The following is a 24,710-nucleotide window of genomic DNA, read 5'->3' on the forward strand; positions in this document are numbered from 1 at the left end:
TCAACATTACCATGTGGGTTGTGTCTTATTCACTTTAACTCGCACTACAGGCCAGGCTGCCTTCATGGATTCAAATATAAAAAGCAACATTTTAGAACAGTTTGTATATTGCTGCTGTAATAATATTAAAGGTCACATATTGTATTTATTTAAACAGGTTTAAACAAGTCTCAGAGCTCCCCAAATCATGTCTGTGAAGTTTCTTGTTTGAAATACACTCTGATCCTGCATCATGTCTATAAACAACAGAACAGGCTGTTTCTGTGTCTGTAGATTCAAACACTATAGTGAGCTCTAACGGCTTGGGTTTACTCAGGCTTTCTCACTCCATGCCCAGCCGTTTACAGTGAGAAGGCAGAGTCAGAGGGAAGAACAAACACCTAGCTGTGAGAGTGTCACCCACCTGGGGGAGGGGCTACTTCCCTTTGTGATGTCACAAAGGGAAAAATCTCCAAATGACCTGTTTGAGCACACATTGTCTGAAAAGTGGAGCAGGCAAAAGACATACATGGACTTTTCTCATATTTGAGGGTTTGTTGACAGACTGGGAAAACATATAAGTGTTCAAAAAACAAATATTTTGAATAATATGTGACCTGTCAGTCTATAGTTACTGGCAAAACAGTGTCATTTTCCATGTAATTGTCATTTACGAGGTTGGGTCAAGAAAAACAGGAGGCCACTGTCTGAAAGTCATGCGAGACCAAAAAATCAGTTTGTCTTGTTGCATCTAAAGACTGTATAAGACATGGACATAATGTCAGTGATGTAACCTATTATTGTGAAGGAAAGTTTTGGAAGCCAAATGATGGTGGTGGCCATATTGAAAATGCTGTCTCAAACTAACTTTCATTCAACCTTGAAAAAAGGCAAAGAGATAGAATTACGGTAAGCAAACAGCTACAACGTCCCCACCTGTCAGTCAGATCTGCCACGCCCCTAATTATGTAAAATGCTAAGACTTGATGTGATCAATAGGGCTGTCGAGGGCTGTATTTCAAAACTGTTTTTAAGTCCACTTTAACAAAATCAAACAGTTCTTCCCAGTGTCATGGTTTGGGAATCAAAATGAATGAAAATCAAAATGACTTCATGATCTTGACTTTTAAGATGTATTATTTAAATAACCGCTGTGCTGCTACATCAGAGTGGCCTGAAACCATGACGTGGAGGTAGGAGACAGCTTCAAAGTGTTTATTTGTGAAATTAAAGGTTTATTTTTATTGTTTTGAAGGGCTTACACTTTTACACATTATATATGTTGGAGTGCGTGTACAAAATGATGTCTAATAATCCCTGGTTAATGCCACAGCATTTGCACTGTGGGCTTTTAGTTTAGCAAAGACACTTTTCGAAAGAAACAATTCTTTGTTATGCTTTTTAGTTGTATTTTGTACAAACATTAAGCTGAGGGTACTTAACTTCCTGTTTGAGTAAAAACCGGCGATTATTTTGAAAGAAAATAAGGAACTTTCGGAAGATTGAAAGTTTTGCATTTACTTAACAACAGAAAAAGGAACTTGCTACAGATGGAAAAGAAAGAAGAATAGCTCAAAGAAATGGTAAAAAAAAAAAAAAAAGTGAAAGGATTTATGTCACTAGGTGCATAATACTTTTGACTTGTCAATGAGCCACCTGGGAGTTTTTTTTAAAGTGAAATGAGCCGTTCACAGGAGCAGTGGTGGTGTTTGTTTCCCCATTACTTGTTATGAGTTGACGCTATACAAAATAAATTGAATTGAATTGAATTGAATTACTCTGGCAGCAGGAAGACACTAGGTTCACACTTATGGTGCGCTGAAAGGCAAAAAATAGTAGGCAAATAATGCAATTAAAGAGGTTGGACCTTATCGCATCATACATACTAATGTTAAAGCTGACAGCCCTGAAAAAACCCCACCGCCTATGTGCCGATAAAGACAAAACAATTTTATGTCCTAGGCTTGAAATGTTTACTTCTGCTGTCAAATTGGGCATTTTAACATGGGTGTAAATGGGACTTCTGGGACTTTTGCAGCCAGCCTCCAGTGGACACTCAAGGAACTGCAGTTTATTGCACAGATAGATACTTTATCGATCCCGAGGGAAATTCAAAGCATCCAGTAGCAGAAGGTTAGGTATGCTTTTAAGGTGAAGGTGGTCTGTATGAAACTCAAAATATAGATTTGTGAATAACTTTCTCAGCAGCACTTTACTCTTTACTATATTTCATCAAATCCACAACAACAACAATTGTTACTCATCACAAGTCACCAAACTAAGCAATCAGAGGGCTAGTATGACCAAGCTCCAGATAACTCAACCTACATTCAGCAAGTTCTCTCACAATTACAAACTCCTCAATTTTAAAACTTACACAACTGTTTCACGATGATAACCATTTTCCTTTTGAAACCACAGGCTTCAATGACGAGTTTAAAATGCATTGATGTGTCAAAGTGTGTGCTATTTATATGATAACATATAAGAAAATGTACTACTACATGCTGGACTTTTTTTCATAAATTCTTTACCAAATCATGATCTATAGAAGTATGTAATGAGTGTTACTACTGCATACGAACAGGAAGTGTTTGTTGGCTTATCAGTCATCCAGGTGTGCAGACTGGTTGTTTCTTTAGCAGGTTTACATCTGTCAGTTAGGAGATATAATCCAGGTGGCCACAGTGCCCTTTGTATTTACTCTTGTTGGCTGCTGTTTCAAATGATTCATGGAATCTGCATTTTTAAATGTGTTACAAAGCTTGCTCCCGTTGCATAAATAAACATTTTCTGAACAGTCAGCACAGCCAAAACACACATTCATGGGATCAAGGCCAATGTTGAAAAAATGCTAGAATTTTCCTTTGATTATCAAAGCCTAAATTAAATCACACAGAGAAACAACGAGGGAAGTTTTCTTTTAAAAAATCATATCAAGGGTGAAAAATAACAAAGAAACAAAGATACTTATGCCAAAGGCCTGAAAAAGGTTCCATCTCCACAATCCTGTATTCTGCTAATGTGCTGTTAGGGATGGTGGGAAATGATCCAACAGGTATAAACTCAGGCCATAAAACCCCTTTTTTTTAATGTGTCAGACAAAAGCCAGAGCCCTTATGAACCTAATCACAGATGTTATGAAGGTATAAGCCAGGCTACCTTGGGGTCCAGACCCAAAATGGAGTTGCATGGAATTCAAATGGGGTCTCCTGAAATGTTTATTTAGTGATCAATAAAAATATATTTTATATTAAAACATAATGGGGGTCATAGCCAATGCCCAAACCTGCAGAGTTATCCATCATGCAGATGTATTATTGGGTTGTCAGAGTTTTGTGATGTCAAAATGGGGTCAAAAAAGGTTGAGAACCACTGGTAAAAGCAAACCTGGTGTTCCATAGCTTTATGGGAAATGCTAAATGGATTTGAGCTTGTATAGCGCTTTTCTAGTCTTCTGACTTTTACACTGCATGTCACATCTACTCATTCATACCCTGATGTCAGAGGTTGCTATATATTGAGTAACTAATCCCATTCATTGGCATTCATACGCTGCAGACAGAGCAACAGGAGCAATTTTAGTGTAGTAGTAGCAGTATAAGCAGCTATCAGCGTGAAACCTTTATGATAGGTTAATACCTTGACCAAAGCGAGGTATGGTTTTGAAAACTTTTTATTTTTTTTAAATAAAATGTAAATACAATAATGCAGATCTTCTCCATTGAAATTCATCTTGATTGAAAAGGAATTTTTGCAGAAATAAGAAACATTGGACGTGAGCATGGTTCTACAAGCCTTGGTGGGAATGTCAGTGTTATTTCAACTGGCAACATTTTCACTCTTTAAGTATGTTTTAGGGCTTTACATTATAAATACGTTGCAAATAATACAAAAGAAAGCTGTTTTTTTTTTGTTTTTTTTATAAAACAGATCAGAAATGCAACACCTTACTTTCTCCATGACTGTAAATGGATGCACCAGAAGAGTTTGACCCTGCAGGTTCTCAAGCATTTGTTTAGGACATCCCTGTCATCTGCAGACCTCTCACTACTGACCTATAGACATGACACAGACAGCCCACTATAAACACAAGTATAGTTCTCAGTCAGATACAGGCTTTAGACAGCTACAACTGAATGCTGGAAGTCACAGTAACACTAAGTAACAACCGCAAATCCTCAAAGGCACTGAGGCATGTGTCCATGAAGTGTAATCTTTCTTAATCCACACAAACAGAACAGAAAACAGTCAATGGGGAACGAGTATACATGTGTGCAAGAGTGTGCAAATACATGCGTGTGTGTGTGTGTGTGTGTGTGTGTGTGAGTGTGTGTGTGTGTGTGTGTGTGTGTGTGTGTGTGTGTATGTGTGTGTGTGTGTGGATATACTTTGTGTTATTGTAAGGACAACAAAGATTAGACTGTACAGCAGCTATGACTTGTAATTTTTCAATTTACACAAGCATATGAAATACTTTCATTTTGTGATATTACAAAATTGTTGCTCTAATTCAAAGTTTGATCCTAAAAAAGGTTCATTTGCAAAATTGTGAACTGGCAAGGAGACTCCTCTACGTCTACACATATAATTATGTGGTCTGATAATAACTTCACTGACTTGTCTCCCTACTTCTTCTTGAAAACAATAAATCTTTTACACTCAACACCCCTGCAGGCTTTAGTGCCCTTTCACGTCTCGATCGCTCTTGTCCGCCACTGTAAAAAAAACACACACACACACACACACACACACACACACACACACACACACACCAACCTCTAGATCAGTGTGTCCCCATGCTCCAAAATGTGAAAAAGCCTCACATCAAGTAATATGATTATAAAAACCTACAGCATCTGACTCTACTGATATTCTGGATTGCAGCATACCTGAGACTGCCCAAGATAATCAGGCACAGATATGTTATATCAGATGTAAAGCCTGTCCATTGATTTCTGTTGAGGAGGACATGCTTTTTTTCAACTGTTTTAGCACCATAATGAGTTCATTTTGGTTATTTTCTAGAGATCCAGACTTATTTTCCTTATTCTCTCAGGGGGAGCGTGACTATATACCCACATTTCTAAGATGTTTTTCAAAATTAGGCCCTATGTTCCCACATTTCCTTTTTCATAAATTTTTGTAGGGTAATTTACCCTAACCCTTACCCTAACCCTAACCTGTGGGAACATAGGGCCTAATTTTGAGGAAATTCTTAGAAATGTGGGAACATAGGGCTGACCCCCTCTCAGATTAACAATGCTGGTTTCCCCTGTGTGATAACAAGTTCATTTGAGCTGTTTTCTCAAGATCTCTAGAAATAAAAAGATAACTAAGTTGAGATCTCCAGAAAACAGACAAAATGTACTCATTATAATGGGAAAACACTCCAGGAACACCGGAAGTCACATACACATGACTGACAAAAAAGCAGTTTTTACAGCAGAAAGAAACATGTTCACAGCCTGATTAGTTCACACACTGTACAAGGGGTGAATCTTTCCTTTATTTAGAAAACGACATGTGTTATCCATAGTTAGGAGTGTAGCTGACATGATTGACAGGTGGTGGCGATGTAACAGTTCGTCAAGAGGCTTAAAACCTGCCTCAGCTTTCGTTTCGTTTCCAAAAACACACACATAAAAAAACAGAAGCACATTCACATTTAGGGGCAATTTTAGGAACAGGAGCACCCTGAGGAAACCCACAAAGAACAAGTACACCTCTCACAGAAAGAGCCCCACCAGGGGATTCAAATGCAGGACCTTGTTGCTGTGTGAGGACACTCACTGAGCCTCTGTGGGGGCATTGTCGTCAATCTTACTGCATACTAATAAATTTGTCCTGATTTCACTCTACCTCACAAGCACTCTCTCTGCAGCACGATCGTTCTGTTCCCAACTTGTTTACCATACACTGACACAAGCAGCAACAAGGTCGGGTCTTGCAAGTTGAATGTGTTACGGCTGCTTGTTAATGAGAAATGTAAACAGCCAAGTGTTTTAGGAAAAAGTGCTAATCAATGCAGTAGGTCAGAGGTCAGTTGGCTGGAATTTTTTTTTGTCATTTTGTTCAAAGTTCTGAATCAGAAATAGCTTTTTTTATCAATGATGTGGTTATTCAGGCTTTATTTTTTTTATCAGTAGGGAGAGGAATTTGCTGCAGTGCATGTCTAACAATGTTTATTGCGGTTGTTATATTGATGTCATGAAGCACACAGCAATACAGATCCTGGTACTTGTCATACACTACCCCATGTTTCTTTGCCAATGACTAAGGCAGGGTTGGTCATTTTCTCCAGATACACTTTTTAAGATTTTAAATGAAATGGCCTGACAGAAATTAATAACTCATGAGCACTGAAAGAAAATCTGTCGTCTGTATCAGTTTGTAAGTCTGTAAAAACTTTGACCAATGTCTGCCACAAGGTACCAATCTGATGAACCAATCAGACGCCTCCCTGTCTCCCTGCTCGTTCTCTACCTCTTGCGTGCACGAGCCCACACTCAAAGCGTGTTACAGGTGACAGAGTTTATACTGTGAGTGTGTCGTTGGCTGTAGAGTGTAGTAAAATAGTCAGGTTTTTTTAACACGTATTTTGATAAAGTAAAGTTACTTACCGCTGAATGAGACAAGAGACGACGTAGTTTCTACACAATGTGAGTGATGAGCTGAGGTCAGGTTCTGGAGGGACGGTGCTCGTGCATGTAAGTGAGGGGGAAAAAGGAAATGTGAAAAAAAAAAAAATAAATTGAAAAAAATCTTAGAAATGTGGGAACATACGCATGCCCCCCTTCAATTCATTCATAATTTGATTTTTATCCCTCGTTCATGCCTGAAACCTTCCAAGTGTTACAGACTGAGTGACCCGCCTGTTGCACAAGATTTGCATTTATTTGATTTTTATGGTCTTGGTCTTGACTCGGTCCCGATCCCTAAATGTCTTGATCTTGTCTCGGTGTTGGAGCACTCTGGTCTTGGGTATGTCCTGTTCTCGGTTAGTGTTGTCTTGACTACAACACTAGTAGAAACATTATTGTATCCGGGCAGCTCTTCAACATACCTGTCACTCTGGCCAGCATTTATGGACCCAACTGGGACAATGAAGATTTGATTTATTCTTTCTTCTTTAGTCTGCCAAATATAGACAGACACTTACTGATAATCAGTGGAGATATTGAACTTTGAATCTGCTTTTAATTTCCAAACCTACATTTGTTGAATTAAAGGGGTCATATTATGCTTTTTCTGGTTTTATATGCTCTTTAGTGTGTTTTCCATGTGTCCTGTACATGTTCAGGCACATCTATGTGCAAAAATTCAAAGTCAGCGGAAGCGCGGCTTCTCCTACGTCCTCCTGTTAGCTGTAGCATTAGCTGCATGTAACGCTCGGTTCTATCCCCCCTCGATAAAAATTTGCCAGTGTGACGTCTTGTCAGTGTGAGATCACTGATCTAAGCCCATTGGCTCGTTGTGGCATGCCCAGCAGGTCATGTTGCAGGCCCATTCACTTCTGTAGCACGCCCACGATATGCCGTAGCCTGCGGTAGCACAGTAGTGCTAAGGTGCCAATGTTTTTGCTCTCCTCTAAGCCAAAGTGGCTGCATTCCCAATATGGTAAAAGGGGCGTGACATTTCAGAGAACCGTGCTGAGCGACTGACCAATTACAACAGAGCCGACAGGCCGACCAATCAGATCAGACTTGGCACACGTGGTGACTCTGAACGTGGGCACTTCAGAGTCTTAGAGAGAGAGTGAGAAGCGAGCCGGTGCATGGAGCGGCAGTTCATGAAAACAGACACTTTTTTATAACTTTAGCTATTGTGAACATACTTTAGTAGGTACATAGATTAAATATACGAACCCCAAAAAGGGCATAATATGACCTCTTTAATAGATTGTCAAATCAAGCTTTTTATTGAGACTAATATTGGAATATAGGAATGTCCTAATGGATCCTATGTGAAACCCTGAAATTATCCAGCATGGCCATGTTATTAGCTTTGGGGCAAATAGTTAAAAAGAGAGTATCTCTAAATTGAAGGTGCTCTCTGATGGTAATATAGCACAGGCTAATAGACAAAATGCTGTATCCCCAACTCCTGAGCGCTATCAACAACAAAAATTCAGCCTTCAAACTTTTTTTGGCTTCAACTGCAAAAGCAAAGCAATTAATTCTCAAAGCCTGTCACTTGATCTTTGAGCATGCTGATAAGTCTGGTGAACTCCTCGCTCAACAAGCGTGTCAGTCATGTGTTGAAAGGAGAATTGCACAAATTAAGACCTCTGCAGGTTCCACAGCTCTGAACCACAATTTGATCAATGATTCGCTCTCTGACTTTTACAAAAATCTGTATCCCTCAGGGTGTGGGAACAACTGAAGTTTGACCAATCTCTACTTTAAAGGCATAAACTTGCCTCAATTGGATGAAGCGGAAATAATTAAACTTGATAGCCCTTTGTCTATTGAGGAGATTCAAGCAGAATATTATAAAGCTTTTTCAAATGAGGTGGCACCTTTGCTTCTTATTATGTACAATTAAGGGCCAATTACCCCCCCACACACACACACACTTTAAGACAGGCCTCAACACAGTGTCACATGTCTCCTATCTGAAAAGGATAAAACTTGTTGCTCTGTCAGACTTTCCTACCCATCTAGCTCCTTAACAGTGACTACAAAATTATCAAAATTTCTTTAGCAATACGATTAGAAAAAGTGCATCCATGTTTTATCCCCAGTTCTGACAGGATTAGTCCAAGGAAGGAACTCCCATTTTAATACTTGTATGCTTTTTAACATTATATACTGACCTTCAACTTGTTACACCCAAACCGGTGATATCCACAGATGCTAAAAAAGTGTTCGATAGATTGTGAAGTAGGGCTTCCTCTTACAAACTGTGCAGAAATTTAGCTTTGGACAAAACTTTATTTATTGGGTGAACTGTCTGAATACAGCTCCACAGGCGTCCGAAAAAAAAACACAATCAAAGTGTGAGTCTCCTGACGTCATTATTAAACTGTTTTCTATTTCACTGACACGGTGCCAAACCTTTGAGGGGATAACCAGTGGGAAAGTCCCACTATATGCAGACGACTTTCATTTGTCTGTTAGCAACCCTAGCTCATCAATACCCTCCATCCTGTCTAATTTAGATGATTGCACTGTACACATGCACTGTGTTCACTTTATGGTCACTTACACACATATAAATATAGTGGGCTACTTTCATTTTTAAATGAATGCACTGATTTGTTCAGCTGTAATGGTGAACTGTCTAATAGTTGTAATTTGTTGCAGTGCAAAAGTTGTGTTTACTAGATAAAAAAAAGACAATGTGACTGTGTTTGTGTAACCAGAAGGAGTATGCACTGTGTGTTTCAGACTGTTTGAGACCATACTAGCAAGCCTGGTTAATCTCAATTATGCACTGAAGTACTGGATACTCAAAATGTATTTCATGAAAACACAAAAAAATTGATTTAGAGATCAACCACAAGTTTGACATGTGCCTTGTTAGATGCCATTGGCCTACATACATACATACATACATACATATAATGTCGGCCTATATGAGTTGTGAGTTGTTGTCCTGCTTTTATATACCTTATGTTCTTTGCTAAATGTAGAGTATTGCTGTCCTGTTTTAATGCATGTCTTATATTGCCTGGCTTTTAAGTGTCTCATATGTTCTTCTAGATGTACAATAATGTTGGTCCAGAGTAAAGTAGGCTATAGCTGTCCTTGCTTTTAAGTGCCCTATATGTGCCCTGATAAGTGTACAGCATTGCAGCTCTTTCTTCACATACCTTGTGTGTCTATTGCTGTGCTGTTGTGTTGCATCTTATCCCATCTCTCCCCCTATCCCTTTCCAAACCTGGCGCAGTCTAGGCCTGTGAAGGCTGTTTCGTCATGAGCCGGGGATCCGGCCGAAGATTTCTGTCTTTTAATAAGGCAGTTTTTTCTTACCACTGTAACTTTTGCTGCTTTGCTAAAGTGCTCATGATGGAAACTGAATACATGAACACACAAATTAATACATAAAAATACAGGTTTATACCTTATAACACATTTACAGGTGAGCAGAAAATTATGTGCGTTCATCAATATTTGAGGTTTATATTGGTGAGTAAGTTGTAACCAACCTTTCTTAAGATGACCAACGAATATAATTAGTTTTTTATGCTAAATTTATTTAAGGTATCTATAAGAACACATGTGACAGATCATCCAAAGATTCTCATATTTATTATCGTCCAATCATACACCCCTACCTCAAGTACCTTTTGTTCATCTGCAGTCGTCAAATTCATTTTCAAGTTCTATCATCTAATGTGCCAGCACTTTCATTTTCAATGTGAATTATAATTGCTGTTGACATTTTCCATGGATTATAGAAACATTCAGTTTTTCCTCAATGAACTGTCAGGCTGTGGTTGCAGAATTCATATTGAATGTATGATCTAAATAGTTAAATAGATTGTGGAGCAGCTTCTTCAAAGCTATGAAGATGACTGTAAATGAAGAGGAGAAATGTACAGTGCAATACAATGACAAAGCTGAGTGTATGATGAATTCAGCATCTGTAACCTTAAGATGTCTGTCTTTTGTAACAAACATAAATGATCTCTTATTCTATGTCCCAGTCTTGTTTGACGTCAGCAGCTCCATTTCTGTGGCAGCTCGCAGCATCCTCACAACCAGAAAGGCTAAAAAAAGACGTTTTGCATGAAAAATGCAAAAGAGTTTCAACCCTGATGATGCCCCAGTCACATCATATCGCTAAACCTGACTTTATTTGCTGCGAGCGCTCACAGCTCAAACCTTGCACGGTGTTCCTTGTGTTTCAGTTGCACAACTTCAAAGCGGAAATTAAGAAGGGAAATCAAATGTTCACTTTCAAAGAGAACAGAGACATGTTTGAGCTGCCAAAGACGCCATGATGCTGAAAAACAGAAGAAACTCAATAACATGCCAAAACACATCAAGATGCAAATGTTTAAAGAAAAGCAGCTCAAACTCTTTTTTGTTTGTATTGTGATTTCATATCTTTGACCTTCATAGATATGTCATCGATTGTTGTCTGTGCACGTGATCTAACAAGTGAGGAGTGTCAAACACACACTCTCCTTCACATCTGATCTTCCTCCTCCTTTACCCAACACTAAGGAAGCAGGACCTTCTAGTAACCCTTCAGCAACTCTTTGTGTTTCTGTTCAGTCCTCGCTGCCTTATGAAGTCATAAAAAATGCAAAGATGTTTCTGCTTTTTCCCTTTTTTTTCCCCGCCTGTGGTGTGGCATGCTGTCCCTGCTCTGTGTTGTCAGGCTGTGGCGCCTGCAGATTAAGTTCTTCGGCTTGGTGCTGCTGGTAGTTATGAATAAAAGACGCTCAGTTCTGTTGTAAGTCTGGCCCCACAACTGCCTGCAGCGGTGGCTTAAGTGATCTCTGAGGACCACAGGGTGGGATTTGGGGGAAGAAATATAGAAAAGAAGTGTGAGGAAGAAGCACATGTGATATGACAACTGAGAGAACTTCTTAACATTCAGCTCAATATCTGCTGGAAAATGCTTCATTTTGAATGCATGTGTGTGTGAGGAGATTCATGAGTTTGACAGAGTGTGTGTGTGTGTGTGTGTGTGTGTGTGTGTGTGTGTGTGTGTGTGTGTGTGTGTGTGTGTGTGTTTGCAACAATCCGACGTGGTGCATGTTTGTGTGTGTTTCTGGTACAGTCCAGGAGGTTTTGCGTGGAGGGGTTAAACTCTAGAGTGATGCTCCATGGAGCGCGATGAGAAGAGAGGTACTCAGGGACAACACAAGCCTTTCCAAATAGCGCTCAGTCTGAATAATGCAGCAGTATGGGGGGGGGGGGGGGGGGGGCGAGAGAAGAAATAGAATAAGAGGATGTGAGAGAGATTGTGTGACGAGCAAAACAGTTACAAAATGAAGCAAGCACAGGAAGACTTGGAGGTGATAAGAGAGAAAATACGGTGCAGAATGAAGGGTGAGGAAGACGTGGAAGAAAAATGTAGAAATGTGAAGGACAGTTAATCCACAATGACACAGAAGACGTAGACAAGAAGATGGAAGGTGGAGGAATAGGATTTTGGATATACCCTCTGTATTGATCTGAAAGAAATAATAATATAAGGGGCAGTCTGAAGGTAAAGAACAGATGGGAACTGAAGACAGGCGGAGAGATTTAGAGGACATGAGAAGAGAGGGAGTGGCAGTGGAGAGGAGAGGGAAGACAAAGAGGGTTGGAGAGAAAGAGAAAGTTATATGGGATCATTTCCCACTTGGCTGTAGTTCTAAAAACATTTTTTAAAGCTTTTTCAAAAAGGTCTAATAATAACTCTTGAATACAGCCCAGCACTACTATTGGTGGAGCTGAAACTATTGAGAATCAAATATCAGCCTGTGCACATAAAGTAAAGTCATTACAACACCAAGATCCTCTTATATAGTTTAGATTACACAATGATAAGAAATAAGACGCAAATTCAATTCAACACTGTGACTGAAGATTATAACCATTTAATACCAACAAACACAATGATGTTAATAAGAAGGCTAATTATACTGCATACCGCTTGCAAAGCATTTCTAGTTTATAACAAAGGTTATGAAACAGATTCAAATTAAAAGTGATGCCTCTAAATGACCTGCATAAGTAAATGAGATCACAAGCAACTTTTATGCAGTCATTTATATGGCTTATAACTGGGGATGCCAAAAAGCCTCTGTACATGGGGCAGGCAACTTTTGCTACTTGTTCTGCAAAAATCATCAGCCAAGAGATTCTGACATTGACCTTTGACCTTACAGGAGAATTGCATTAGCAACGTTGCTTGTGGTAATAGTTTATTTCTGCATGAAACCGACTGAAATGAATACTGATGTCTCTATATGACCTACATAAGAAAACAGAACCATCAGCACAAAATGGATTATTTCTGTGTTCTTAAAAAAGGACAGCCGCTGGGTAGGTGACACAGAAAGTGATTAACAGCATGGTCCAGAATAGATAGCATAGTTTGGGAACAGGACCACACCTCAACCGCACCTCTTCCAGCATTCCTCTCCTCCCCTTTTTGTTCTCACATTCCTCACCCTTCCCTCCATTTTCTTTCTTTACTACTTTCTGTAGGGATCTAAAGGGGGTTTATCGTTCCCCGGAGCTACAGTACAGTGGATCCCCGATAAAGCTTCTCTAATCGACGACAACAAAACGTTCAACCTCACCCAATTCAGAACCGTCATTCAAATAGAATTAATAAAGAATTGTCATATTTAATCCTGTTAAAGGTGTCCTTTCTTTTGTAACAGACTTTTTCTACAACATCTTAGGGCAAGACACTTAACCCCAAGTTGCTCCTGGTGCTTCGTCGGCAACAAATGAATGTGTATGACTTGGATGGTTACCATAGCAACCCTTTGCTACCAGTGTGAATGGGTATGATAGGGACACTGATTCAGCACAAACTAAAAAGTTACTTACTGGAACTTTAGAGAATCAATCTATTGAACAAAGAGAGGTCAAATAGATATGGTCAGATAAAAACTTGTTTTGTTAAAACAGCATGATGCACGTCAAAGCAGCTTTTTATAGCCCGAGCTGTTCAGGTGTATAAGCCCTAAATCGCAAAGCAAACCCAAGACAACTCAGCAGCAAAGATGAAAAGAGCCTTCCAGGTCAGAGTGATAAAATATTTGCCACACAGCTGCTGAACAGACTCTAACTCCAACAAACTACTTATTTTCAATATTTATGGGCTTGGAAGAATAAAGGAGTTAGAATATCCATGGAGTGACATTTTGTTTTAAAATAATAAAGGTTTCTTCAACTGTGTAAATTCAATTAGCTGCAATCATTAAAGCTAATGGCGTCAGTATTGAAATATAGAAATAAGACTAATGACAAAGTTATGTTTAAGAGATTCTCACCAATCAAAAGAAGGAATAACATGTTTTCACAGTGGTTTTCTATAAGCTTGTTTGTTACTTTGTTGGAGTCTTGCTTCAGACCAGACTCCTGCTCTACTGGTCTAGCATTGAGGAAACCAACATTTTCTCTGACATCATCGATGAGAGACGATTTCAGACAGCGGTGTTACCACTAACACGCTGAGGTCGATGGCTGGTTGAAAGGATGGGAATCTAATTTGGAGGATTCATAAAATGTAATATGTGCTGCATCAGTAACAGGAGAGGAGTGCAGCCACTCCAAACCAAACAAGGATAAGACAAGACCAACAGAACCTGCAGGAAACATGCAGAAGAGAGAAAAACTAGGGGCAGATTCAAAGATTCAAAGCAGAACACCTTGTGCTGTTTTTTTTTCAGATACAAATCCTGTTTTTCTTTTGCTGCTAAAAAGGACTTGTTACTGCTACTTTCATGCCCCTGATTGATTATCATGAGATTTCATGTATGCATGCATCGTCTCAGTGCCTAAAATCTTTGGATACTGTATATCATGGTGTGCTGAGATTCATAACAAATCTCAGGGCTCTGACTCATCATTGTACTCTGTATGATCGAGTCGGCTGGCCTGCATTGTCTCAGCGTAGACAAACTCATTGGCATTCCCTCATACTTGTGTAACTGTATTCATGTGAAGTGTTTGAATACACATATATACAATATCTCCCCTAAATTCCCTTCTTTTGTTTAATCTGGTTTTACTTTAGTTATGAAACCCTGTATGCTTCGTTTTTGTATTTGTTGTGGAAAACCACCCCATGTCTTACAATTTGTCTTTTTATTTGATTTGTTCTGTTTTATTTCTATTATTTTTCTCTATTTGACTTATTTTGTTCTGTATAAATTTACAGAAATGTGAAAAGAAGAATCACTCTATTGTCTAACCACAAATGAACAATATATACAAATGTCTGTGAGATGTGTGATTCTAAATTTAAAAAAAAGAAAAAAAGAAAAGTGTTTGAAGCCACAGTCTTCACTCAAACAACATATTGTTGTTGTCTGTTCCCAAAGTGCGTCATGAAATAGGAAAAAGGAGTTTCAGGTACGTTGCTCCTGCAGCCTGGATATCCTGCAGGATGATCTGTGTCTTGGGGAGCGGGTTTCTTTAAATCTTTTTAAAAGTAGATTGAAGGTGTTGGAAGAGGCTTACAGTCAGGTGCTCACACAATGACAATAACACAAAGAGTGTAACATCTTTTATAGAGCTTTATTTGTTTTTACAACTTAAATATTTCATATACATTTGGAATACATGTTATTCAAGTCTCTGTTACAATACACTTTAGCCTTTGCAAAATTAATTCAAAACAGTTCACATGTTCATTGGGTCACAACCCATTTTCAAAAAAACATCTTAGCACTAAAATGTGTCTGGGAGGAGAAAGGGTTTCTCTGTCTCTCTTCTGATGCTACACGCAGCATGTTGTGATGCATTTAAATGTTGATGTACTATAGACACCGTTCTCAGTGCAGAAATGTCTTTGGAATTGCCAGGCTTCGTTACAGCAGAGATCTGTTCACTCATTTAACAACAATACATCCTTATCCATTTGCAATTCTGACAAGCATAAATGTCATTGAAACAACACACATTCATTCATTTCCAGTGCAAATGATTAAAAGAATAAGAATAATTTAAGAACACAACAGCAACTGAATGTATATTTTCATCAATCCTTCAATAAAATCATAAACACTCATATTATCATGAGGAACAAGAATAGGAGCAATGTCTAAAATACTCTCAAACTCATACAACTGTGATTTTTTAGTGCAATTTCACCACTACCTGCTTCCTCCCTGAAGCATGCACTGAGAAGGAAGCCCCGTGTCGAAAAGTGTTTGACCTACAGAGGCAATAATAATAAGACGTAATGAACATGTTCTTCAGTTCTTTAAAGGTCACTATTATGCAAAATACATAATACCATGTTTTTCTAACACAATTATGTGTCCCTAGTCTGTCTAGAACCCCTCTAATGATGAGAAAAGTCCATCCTCTCCGTCTTCTGGCTGCTCCACTTTTCAAAAAATGTGTGCTCAAACAGGTCGTTTTGAGATTTTCCCTTTGTGACATCACAAAGGGCAGTAACCCTTCCCCCAGGTGGGTGACACTCCCACAGATAGGTGTTTGTTCTGCCCTCTGAGTCTGCCTTCTCAGATAGAACAATAGAACATGGTTCAAGAAAGCCTGAGTCACATCCCTTTCCAGAAAGGGGGCGTGGTCAAACACAGCTCATTTGCATTTAAAGCTACAGTCACAGAAACAGCCTGTTCTGAGAAGGGCTGATAGATAGATAGGATTTTTGGCAAGAAACTTTACAGACAAGTTTTAGGGAGCTTTGAAACTTAGTTTAAATTAGTTGAAAAGGAGAATAATGTGTGATCTTTAAGAAACTCTTTCTGAGAATATATCCTCTCCGAACATGTTAAAACACTTAAATTGTTATTGTCTCCATGTCAACACATTCTCTTTCCCCCCAGTTTCGGTGTCAGTGTGAAGGGCTTGCAGGGCTTTTGCTCTCATTGTCCTTCTTCAGTGCATCTTTCTGCAGTTTTTTTCCAAGTCCACCACTCACATTAACTTATACCTACATTCCTATGGTCATCCATGTATTGCAATTTCGAGATCCTCACAGTTCTGTACAGTATTGCACAATTCAACTCATCTCCAGTAAGTTTCCCATGAATTTGTCTTTTCATTGTTGCAACCAATAACTATAAAACCATATTTTAAATTTAATGTCATTTTCTGTTAAAGCTTGTAATGTTTTTTTTAAGTCGTCCAGAGAATTTAAATGCATTTTCAAGCAGGTTTTCATTGTTCTATAAGTGATCAAATTCTCAAGTCACCACCTCACCATACGTTTAATGAAACCACTCCACCGTGATAAATTCTCTCTTTTAAAAGACTGGCTCCTCGGCAGCTTAGTGTTGTTTGTTTGTTTCTGTCCTTTTCTTTCAGATTTTGCATTTGGGGGCCTTTACATTCATCCTACGTCAAACAAAAATGTCATTATAGACTGTATTTGTCCTTTGTGAGTTTTGGAAAACCCTGTAATTGAGGCCAGTATCTCTTTAAGACACATGCATGTCTTGAGCAACAAGAGCTGCTTTATTTACAAACAGAAATTAACACTAGAGCTAATGACACACATTGTGCAAAAATGCAGTGGTGTTCATGGTTTTATCAAATGAGAAGTCTATCTTTTCATATTTCCTCTAAACTTCACATTTAAATGGACAGAAGAGAAGTTCCTCTAAGTCTCGGGCTACATGTCAGGCCTGTGCAAAGATACATTAGATGAGTTCTTGAGTGTTGGTAGCCTCATATCATGATATGCTTCAAAACGACCGTTTTGAAAAGTTTTTCTTAACAGATTTCACAAAAAGCTAACTCACCTCTGATCTGTCTGGACACATTTATCGTCATTTAAAATGCATTAATAAGCCCTTAAAATGTCTACAATCTTACACTGACCAAATAAAAATCATATAAATTGTAATATACAGTATGCTACATTGGCCCTTAACTTCATGCCAGTCTCTCTCTGATACAGATACAGTATGTTTGTAATAAGGATAAGATAGCAAAAGTATGAATTGGTACATCCGTTATAAATTCTTTATAGAGAAGGAAGAAATAGTCACTTCCAGAAGCAGGAACTCCCTCTCACACAAAGACTAAAGTGCTGGAGCCAAGAATGCACCGTCTGCATCCAGCTGGCTTATTATTGGAGGCGATATATAATAATGTCAGAACGCACTTCATTTGTTTAACTATGAAAAACTTGAGAAAAGACCAGTGTCGGTGTTTACGGCCAAAGGAACCAGTAGATAATGGATCCACTGTCAGTCTCCAAGCAGAAAATATAAGAAAACAGGCTTGTTTTCAATGCTGCATGATGTAGCTACATGAATGTGAAGAAAATAAATAAAGCCACGTGTTGGAAACAGCCGGGCAGGGCCGGGGGGATCCAGCTCATGCCGAGAGAGTAATAAGGAGGGGAAACGGCAGCTTCTGTGGCCCTGAGGAGAGACATGAATTAGATTTTATGTGTCGGATCATAGATTCATTAACCTTTGACACTATATATTTACTGTAATCATCCACCTCTCCATACTAATAGTGTGATCTCTTCTTAACATGAAAACACTGTAACAAGAATGGACAAAAACTACAAAAATGATTCTACACAAAAACAGATTTAAGTGTCAATAACCCACTAAAGATAAAACATTAATATTATTATCATTATTATTATTAAGGCTTTAAATGCGCTGCATTGTTGTGTTAGCATGCTAATGCTAGCGATCTTTATTATGCTTGTATCTTCACACTGCATGTAAATTTACCTGAAATGAGCATGATCTAGAAACACAGTTAAGTAGTGAGTACAGTATGTTATTCTTCTTTTCTCTAGTCCCTCAATTAAACAACTTTTATACTCGAGGGGAGGAGTCAGCCGGCCGTCCCGGCGATGTAAACAAAGTGAAGATAGGACTCTGAAAACTCTGAAAACATCACAGACAGTGGGACTCGGGTGTTACACCCATTGTAGACAGTCATGACTCACAGAGTTATTTTCAGAGGATAGACTTGATTTATATTACATTTAAGTGTGACAATCACATATTAAACATTTAAGATTTATTTCAGGACTTTCAGCCTTGGGAGAAGGAAAAACTGGGAGATAGTTTGGGGAACAAGATGCAGGAAAGGAGCCACAGGTTGGACTCAAACCGGAGCCGTCTGCTTGGAGAATTAATCTCCATATATGGGGTGGGACCTAACCGCTTGGCAATCTGTGCTCCAAGAAACTTCAATACAACAAACTTTAGTCAAAGAAACCATTTGTATTTTTAGTAATGATATGGAGTGAGGGTCCTTGGGAATTGTAGTTTAATTTCCTGTATTGTTTGCTTACTGTTGACCTCTTTCGCTGGTCGGAGAAACATAAATACACTGCTTTAGACCGTCATTCATCTCTATTCAACGGCCACATGTGGATTGTGCACTCGTGGGTATCATTGTCTGTCAGTCTTTTTCAGGTTTATTACATGCCTTTTGTCTTACCAAACAAACCGATTATGATTTATAGACTGGCACTCCTTTTGGCCTTTAGTCAAGTTTAAGGGATTATAGTAATCATCAACTGTCCAAACATACGGCTATTGATGTCAAAATATATTTAAATACATTATTAGCTGAGTATTTTTTACATCAAAATAAGCGTAGTTTATCTTCCTGTAAAATGTTACAACTGTCTAAAGACTCATCCTGCACTCAGAGGCGTTGCTCATTTTTCGACCAGTTAAAAAGCTTTGTCGACGCTTACGACCCAATCAATTTCATCCCAACTTTATGTCCCACCTTCAATCTTGTGATAGGTTCGATCTGTATTTAGTGGAAATACTTCAATACTTCACCGTGGCTGGATGCTCCTGAAGCTCTGTTCCATGGGAACTTGAACGCTAATCAAATGAGAATTGTACACCTGTCTAAAAGCATCTGTGTAATGTTTGTTACCACGGCAATGACATCATGTTTTTTACCAAGTAGTATGTGACTTTCCAGAAAAAACAGATGGGTTGATCTCTAATAAATAAGCTGTTTTTAAGGAGTGCTTCTTTGGTGTAGGAAATGTTTCTTTTACCAGACATATCCCATGATGCTTTGCTGTCCAAAACGCATCACAAACACTAATTAAAATTTGACCTGACTTAGTCCTGCATACACTAATCCTGCTGCTGCTGGAAATATTCATTATTACCCCATATGAGGATAAATCAGCAGGAATGAGGCTCTTGTCTCTTGAGGAAAGATCTTGTGGTTTGTTGCCATATTGTCATCAGTCTCATCATTTACTGACCTAACTCTGTATGACTATAAGAATGACCTTCAACTGTTATTACAATGACCAATTCACACTACAATCAAGCGAGGTTATTCTCACCTTTAGAAAAGATGATCAAAGATTGATCACTGTTCCTCACAGCTGGTCGGTGGAAAGGCCTCGGCTTCCTGGTTCTGGAACATGTACTGTGGATGGAGAACACGACACACACACGCTCAGTACTTAAATTGCTCAGTTTTGATTTGATAACAAACAGTTGAGCATTTGTGCTCAGTCAATCTTTTTTTGGGGGCTTTTTTCAAAGAACATCTTTCATTGCCGAGGCTTTAAAGGATTTAATTCACAGGAGAAGCACTACTTTAAGATTGACAAGAAAAAAACAAGAATAAATATTTGCTGATCACCGGGACAAAAACCTTTTGAGGGAGATTCTCTGCCTGGATAAGACAACACAGAACTGTTAGGCCACAGTGATCAGTGTAATATGTGGAGGGGAAGAGGGTAAGGCTTTCCCTCCGAATAACACCATCTCAACTGTGAAGGTTTCTGGGGGGGAAGGATTATGTTATGGACTTGTTTTGGGACAGATTTCTTTTTAAGGGAATGATTTAACCTGGAAAAAAAGATGACATCCCGACAGGAAGTCAGTCAGGGTTGGGGCATTTCCCTGTTTTGCTCCACAAATTCAGATGTTATTCATTAATTTTAGTGTTTTAGCAGCTCAGTATGTTTTTAGATTATTTTACTCTTAAACTGACAGCAATTTGCAAACCAAATATTCTTACTAATTTATAGATATTATTGACCAGAGCAGTGGTAAGACAGATTTCTGTAAACAGATGTTGCAGTATGCTGTGTTGCTTTAAGACTTCACTGGTGAACTTAATTACATTTGAACAGATGATCAAATTAAGTTTTGGTTGTCTAATGGCATGCTCCCTCACCCTCTCTCCCTCTAGGGTTAGGGTTTTTTTTTAAAGTTATTTAAACGAATAATAAACTAATACTTCAAGTTCTAGAGAATCATCCAGCTCTGACAGGACAATCTGACATCTTCAAGTTTGTTGTCCTTTGATGATGTTGAAATCTTCCAACGTAGCTCAATGTGTTCACAACCACCGAAAATCTCTGACCTGATATGAACCGTATCACTCTTCAGGATTATTATTAGAATTAGAATTAGAAGGACTCTACTGTCTTTGCACCTTGTACAACGAGCTTCTTTTTAAACAAAAGAATATCATTCATCACATTAAGCCACATACACATGCCCAACCAAACAGTTTATTTTGTTTTTATATAAACCAGGTAGATTTGAGCGCATTCAGTCCAGTCTTTAGTGTTTGGAACCTTTGAGTGTTAATTGAAAAGCATATTAACATTAATTTCAGGTGTTACCCATGACTTTCAATCCAGTAGATGTCGCACTTGAGCACTAGTCTCTCAGACCAAATATAACTCTCTGAGCGCAACGACTCCCCGCCCCTCCCTTCACACTACGGCTGTCTGTAGGATGGATTTTCCTTCTGATATGCAGCCCAAAGATGTTCTTATTTCTTATATAAGCATTTTACACCAGACAAAGATCTTGGGTTGGACATTCTGTTGGTTCACCTGCAGTTGATCATGGCAGGGTTAGTTGGAAAGGGAGGGGTCCAGGCAAAGGCACTGCTTGTCAACAGACAAGGCAGGCCGCTGCTTGGGGCCCCGGACCAGTAGGGGTTTGGGGACTGTTAAAGACGCCAGAATCACCACTGGGTTCAGGCCAAGGAGACATGTATGAAACATGTTTGAGTCTCTGAGCAAATCAAAAATCAAGCTGAAGGAATCACTGTCCAGTCAGTGTGAACTCAGAGCTGAGAACAACAAACCCACAGGGGAGTTTGACTTCACTCTTCTTTTTTTTTTAATAGAAAGTCATTACATAACAATATATTTAGTTAGGATGTATAAAATATCAGATATATGAATCTTTAAAATGCTGCATATTAAACATTTAAGATATTCAAATATATCTAAGCTACTTGACAGTGCATAGTCTCTCTGATAGAAGTGAAGTCCAGCTACAACAGAGAGGATGGCGAGGTGAAAGGGTAAAAGCAGCAGTTATGAAGAGGCCGGAGATGAAGAGAGACAGATAAAGGGGGGGGGGGGGGGGGGGGGGCACAGGCAGGGAACACAAAGAAGAAGGGAAAAGAGGAATGGTTTCTCCCTTGACCCCGGACTGTGATTGGAGAGACATTAATACAAGAGGGGATGGAATTGCCTTTGAATGAACCACTTTAAAGACAGACCTAAGACATCAATGTCTGAGCATGGGGGGGGGGGGGGGGGGGATTTCTTTAGTATGTAAAGTTAGCCAGAGAAAGTCAGAAGATGAATTTTGAGTATATCGAGGGAGAGCAGAGGGTACAACATACTGTAATATAATACTTTCTGATAGCTCCGATATTAGAGTTCACTTTTGATCCCAAAAGCTCCTAAAGATTGGCTCGGACTCTTTTTGTGTTAATGGAACAGAATGTACATGTATGATAGATGACCAGAGCATGCAGATTAAACAAGGCACCACACAGACTCACAGACTGTAACAGGAAATAAAACAGCAGCACACACTCTAAATAAGGACTATCAGATCTGACAGTCAGCTGCACAAACAGAACCAAATAGAAAAAATGAATAATTAGCTTTCTTTAGGATTAGTTATTTGGATCACACAAAAATAAATCAGCCTTTTTTAAAGAGGTAATTACAGCACTGGATGATGCATGGTCATGCCTTGTATGTGTTTAGGAGTGGCTGTTAAGTAATAATCCACTTTTAAAGAAGCACAAGAAATTAAGTATAAAAAGATAGATGGCCTAGCGGTTGTGTCGGGCTGCCCATGTACAGAGGCTTTAGTCCTCAAAGCAGGCGGCCCGGGTTTCACTCTGACCCTTGTCATTCCCCACTCTCTCATCCCCGTTTCAGACTCTATCCACTGTTCTCCCTAATGATGAAGTCATCATAGCTCCTAAACCAGAATACGCCCTACAATTAAAAAGAAGAAGAAGAAAGATCCAAACACCAGCTTCTTCTTCACAACAATTTTTTTTAAAACTTCAGCCAAAGACTAAAAGAATGACTGGACATTTCTGTCTACTACTGTTTAGGGAGTTTAAACTAACAAATAAGCCATTGATAACCAATTTCAAACATGATAAAAACCTGTCAATTCCTTTTTGTTACATGAAATATTTTGCAGAAGCTTGCAGTCTTGTCATCGCTCCACACATGTCTGAAGACTCCTGACGCCATATTTAATCTCTCTGGTGAGAGAGTGCATGATTTATTTACTCAGTTTTTCCAATGACTCTGTAGCTTTTTGCTTTTAACAATACACTTACTTTAACACCTTTCCCTATCTGCAAGTGTAAAAACTGAAATTCTTCAGTAATTGAACAACTTTTCCCCCCAGTTTGAATCAATAATAAAATACAATTTGAAGATAATGTCTGTGTATAGTCATGACATACCCTACTAATCACATATTTATATTATAAATATTATTATATATTATATATAATCCCAAAGAAAATGTCTCCTTGGGGCCCACCTGCAGTATCCATGCGACCCACCAGGGGGCCGTGGCCCACACTTTGGGAAGCACTGGATTAGGACATTACACACAGCAGGAGTCACACACAAAGTTTGACATTCTGTTTCATTTTGCTTAACAAGCACAATTTCCTACCTCACCTCTCTTAGCTCTGAAATGAAATCCTTAAAATGCAGACACCATGTTTTTTTATTTTTGTTGCTGGACGTCTTTTGTACTCTTCCTGCAACACTTGTTGGTGGTTGTGCAGGAGTTTTCAAAAGGTGGGCCACGTTAAAGGCTTTTTAATCTCCACAATATGACAGATAGATTGATCAGCATTAACATTGTGTATATTCAAGGCAGGGTGGGCAGGAAATTGGACTTTAATTACATCATTGGCTTCATTGTCAACATGCAGGTTTAGCACTGGGCTCTCTGACATTTAAAGTACAAACTAAGCTGAAGGGGTTGGGGGGGCTTTTAGCAATGTCCTTTTGCAATGTTGTGCAGTCACTGTTAGTGCTGTTACATTATCAAGTTGAAAACTGGTATCTGTATTTTTTTTTTTTGAAGCTGCATTAAAAACTATTTGATTTAATTTCAGTCACGAATTGAAGTGACTGGTAATAACAAAAAGATTTCATTAAAAAATCTATTTCAGGAAAAAGCTATTCATAGAGTATCATGTACAGCAGCCTTTCCCAAACTTAAGACTGTCGCGGCCCACTTTGAAATATAAAATGACTGCGGGGCCCGTTATAAAATAAAAGTTTTGACTGCAGCTCCCACTTTCAGTAAGGGTAAAATATTGGACATGACAACATGATCTTATGCGAATATAGACACAAAAGTTTACTAAACAGATAGTAAAATATCATGTGATATGATGTCCATGAATAGTCATGACAAGCCTTACTAATCACTTAAAGAGTTGGCTCATGGTAAATCATATTGTGATACTTTTTTTTATTTTTATACCTGGTGGAGGCCTTTGCGCGGCTCACCTGAAGTAACCACACGGCCCACCAGGGGGCCGCGGCCCACACTTTGGGAAGCACTGATGTACAGCATTATTAAGGTCAGGATGTCTTACAAGGAGTTTTTATCTGCTTCAAGAGGGTGTAATCATTGGGCAGGATATATGCACAAGGTTTGATCATTTTTTGTATTGGTTTAAAGATTAGATTAGCTCTGCATCATTTCTACCAATCAAAACCATGCACTTTGTTCATATTGCAACCGGATTCTACCAATCATGCAACCAGCCATTAAATTGGCACAACACAAATTGAATTCC

At 38.8% G+C, this 24,710-nt stretch overlaps 1 protein-coding gene across 1 annotated transcript in view; it reads right to left on the reverse strand.

Moving 5' to 3' along the window:
• Window positions 1-15,175: 15,175 nt before the first annotated feature.
• Window positions 15,176-24,710, reverse strand: part of hsf4 (heat shock transcription factor 4) — a 28,874-nt gene continuing 19,339 nt past the window's right edge. Inside the window, exons 12-13 of the mRNA XM_020640460.2 lie at window positions 19,933-20,018; window positions 15,176-18,004 (exon numbers count right to left, since the gene is read on the reverse strand). Coding sequence (XP_020496116.1) covers window positions 19,959-20,018 — 60 coding nt within the window. The 3' untranslated portion in view covers window positions 15,176-18,004; window positions 19,933-19,958. The remainder of the gene's footprint in view (window positions 18,005-19,932; window positions 20,019-24,710) is intronic.

The sequence above is a fragment of the Labrus bergylta genome, chromosome 7 (genome assembly GCF_963930695.1).
Source record: "Labrus bergylta chromosome 7, fLabBer1.1, whole genome shotgun sequence".
NCBI lineage: Eukaryota > Metazoa > Chordata > Actinopteri > Labriformes > Labridae > Labrus > Labrus bergylta.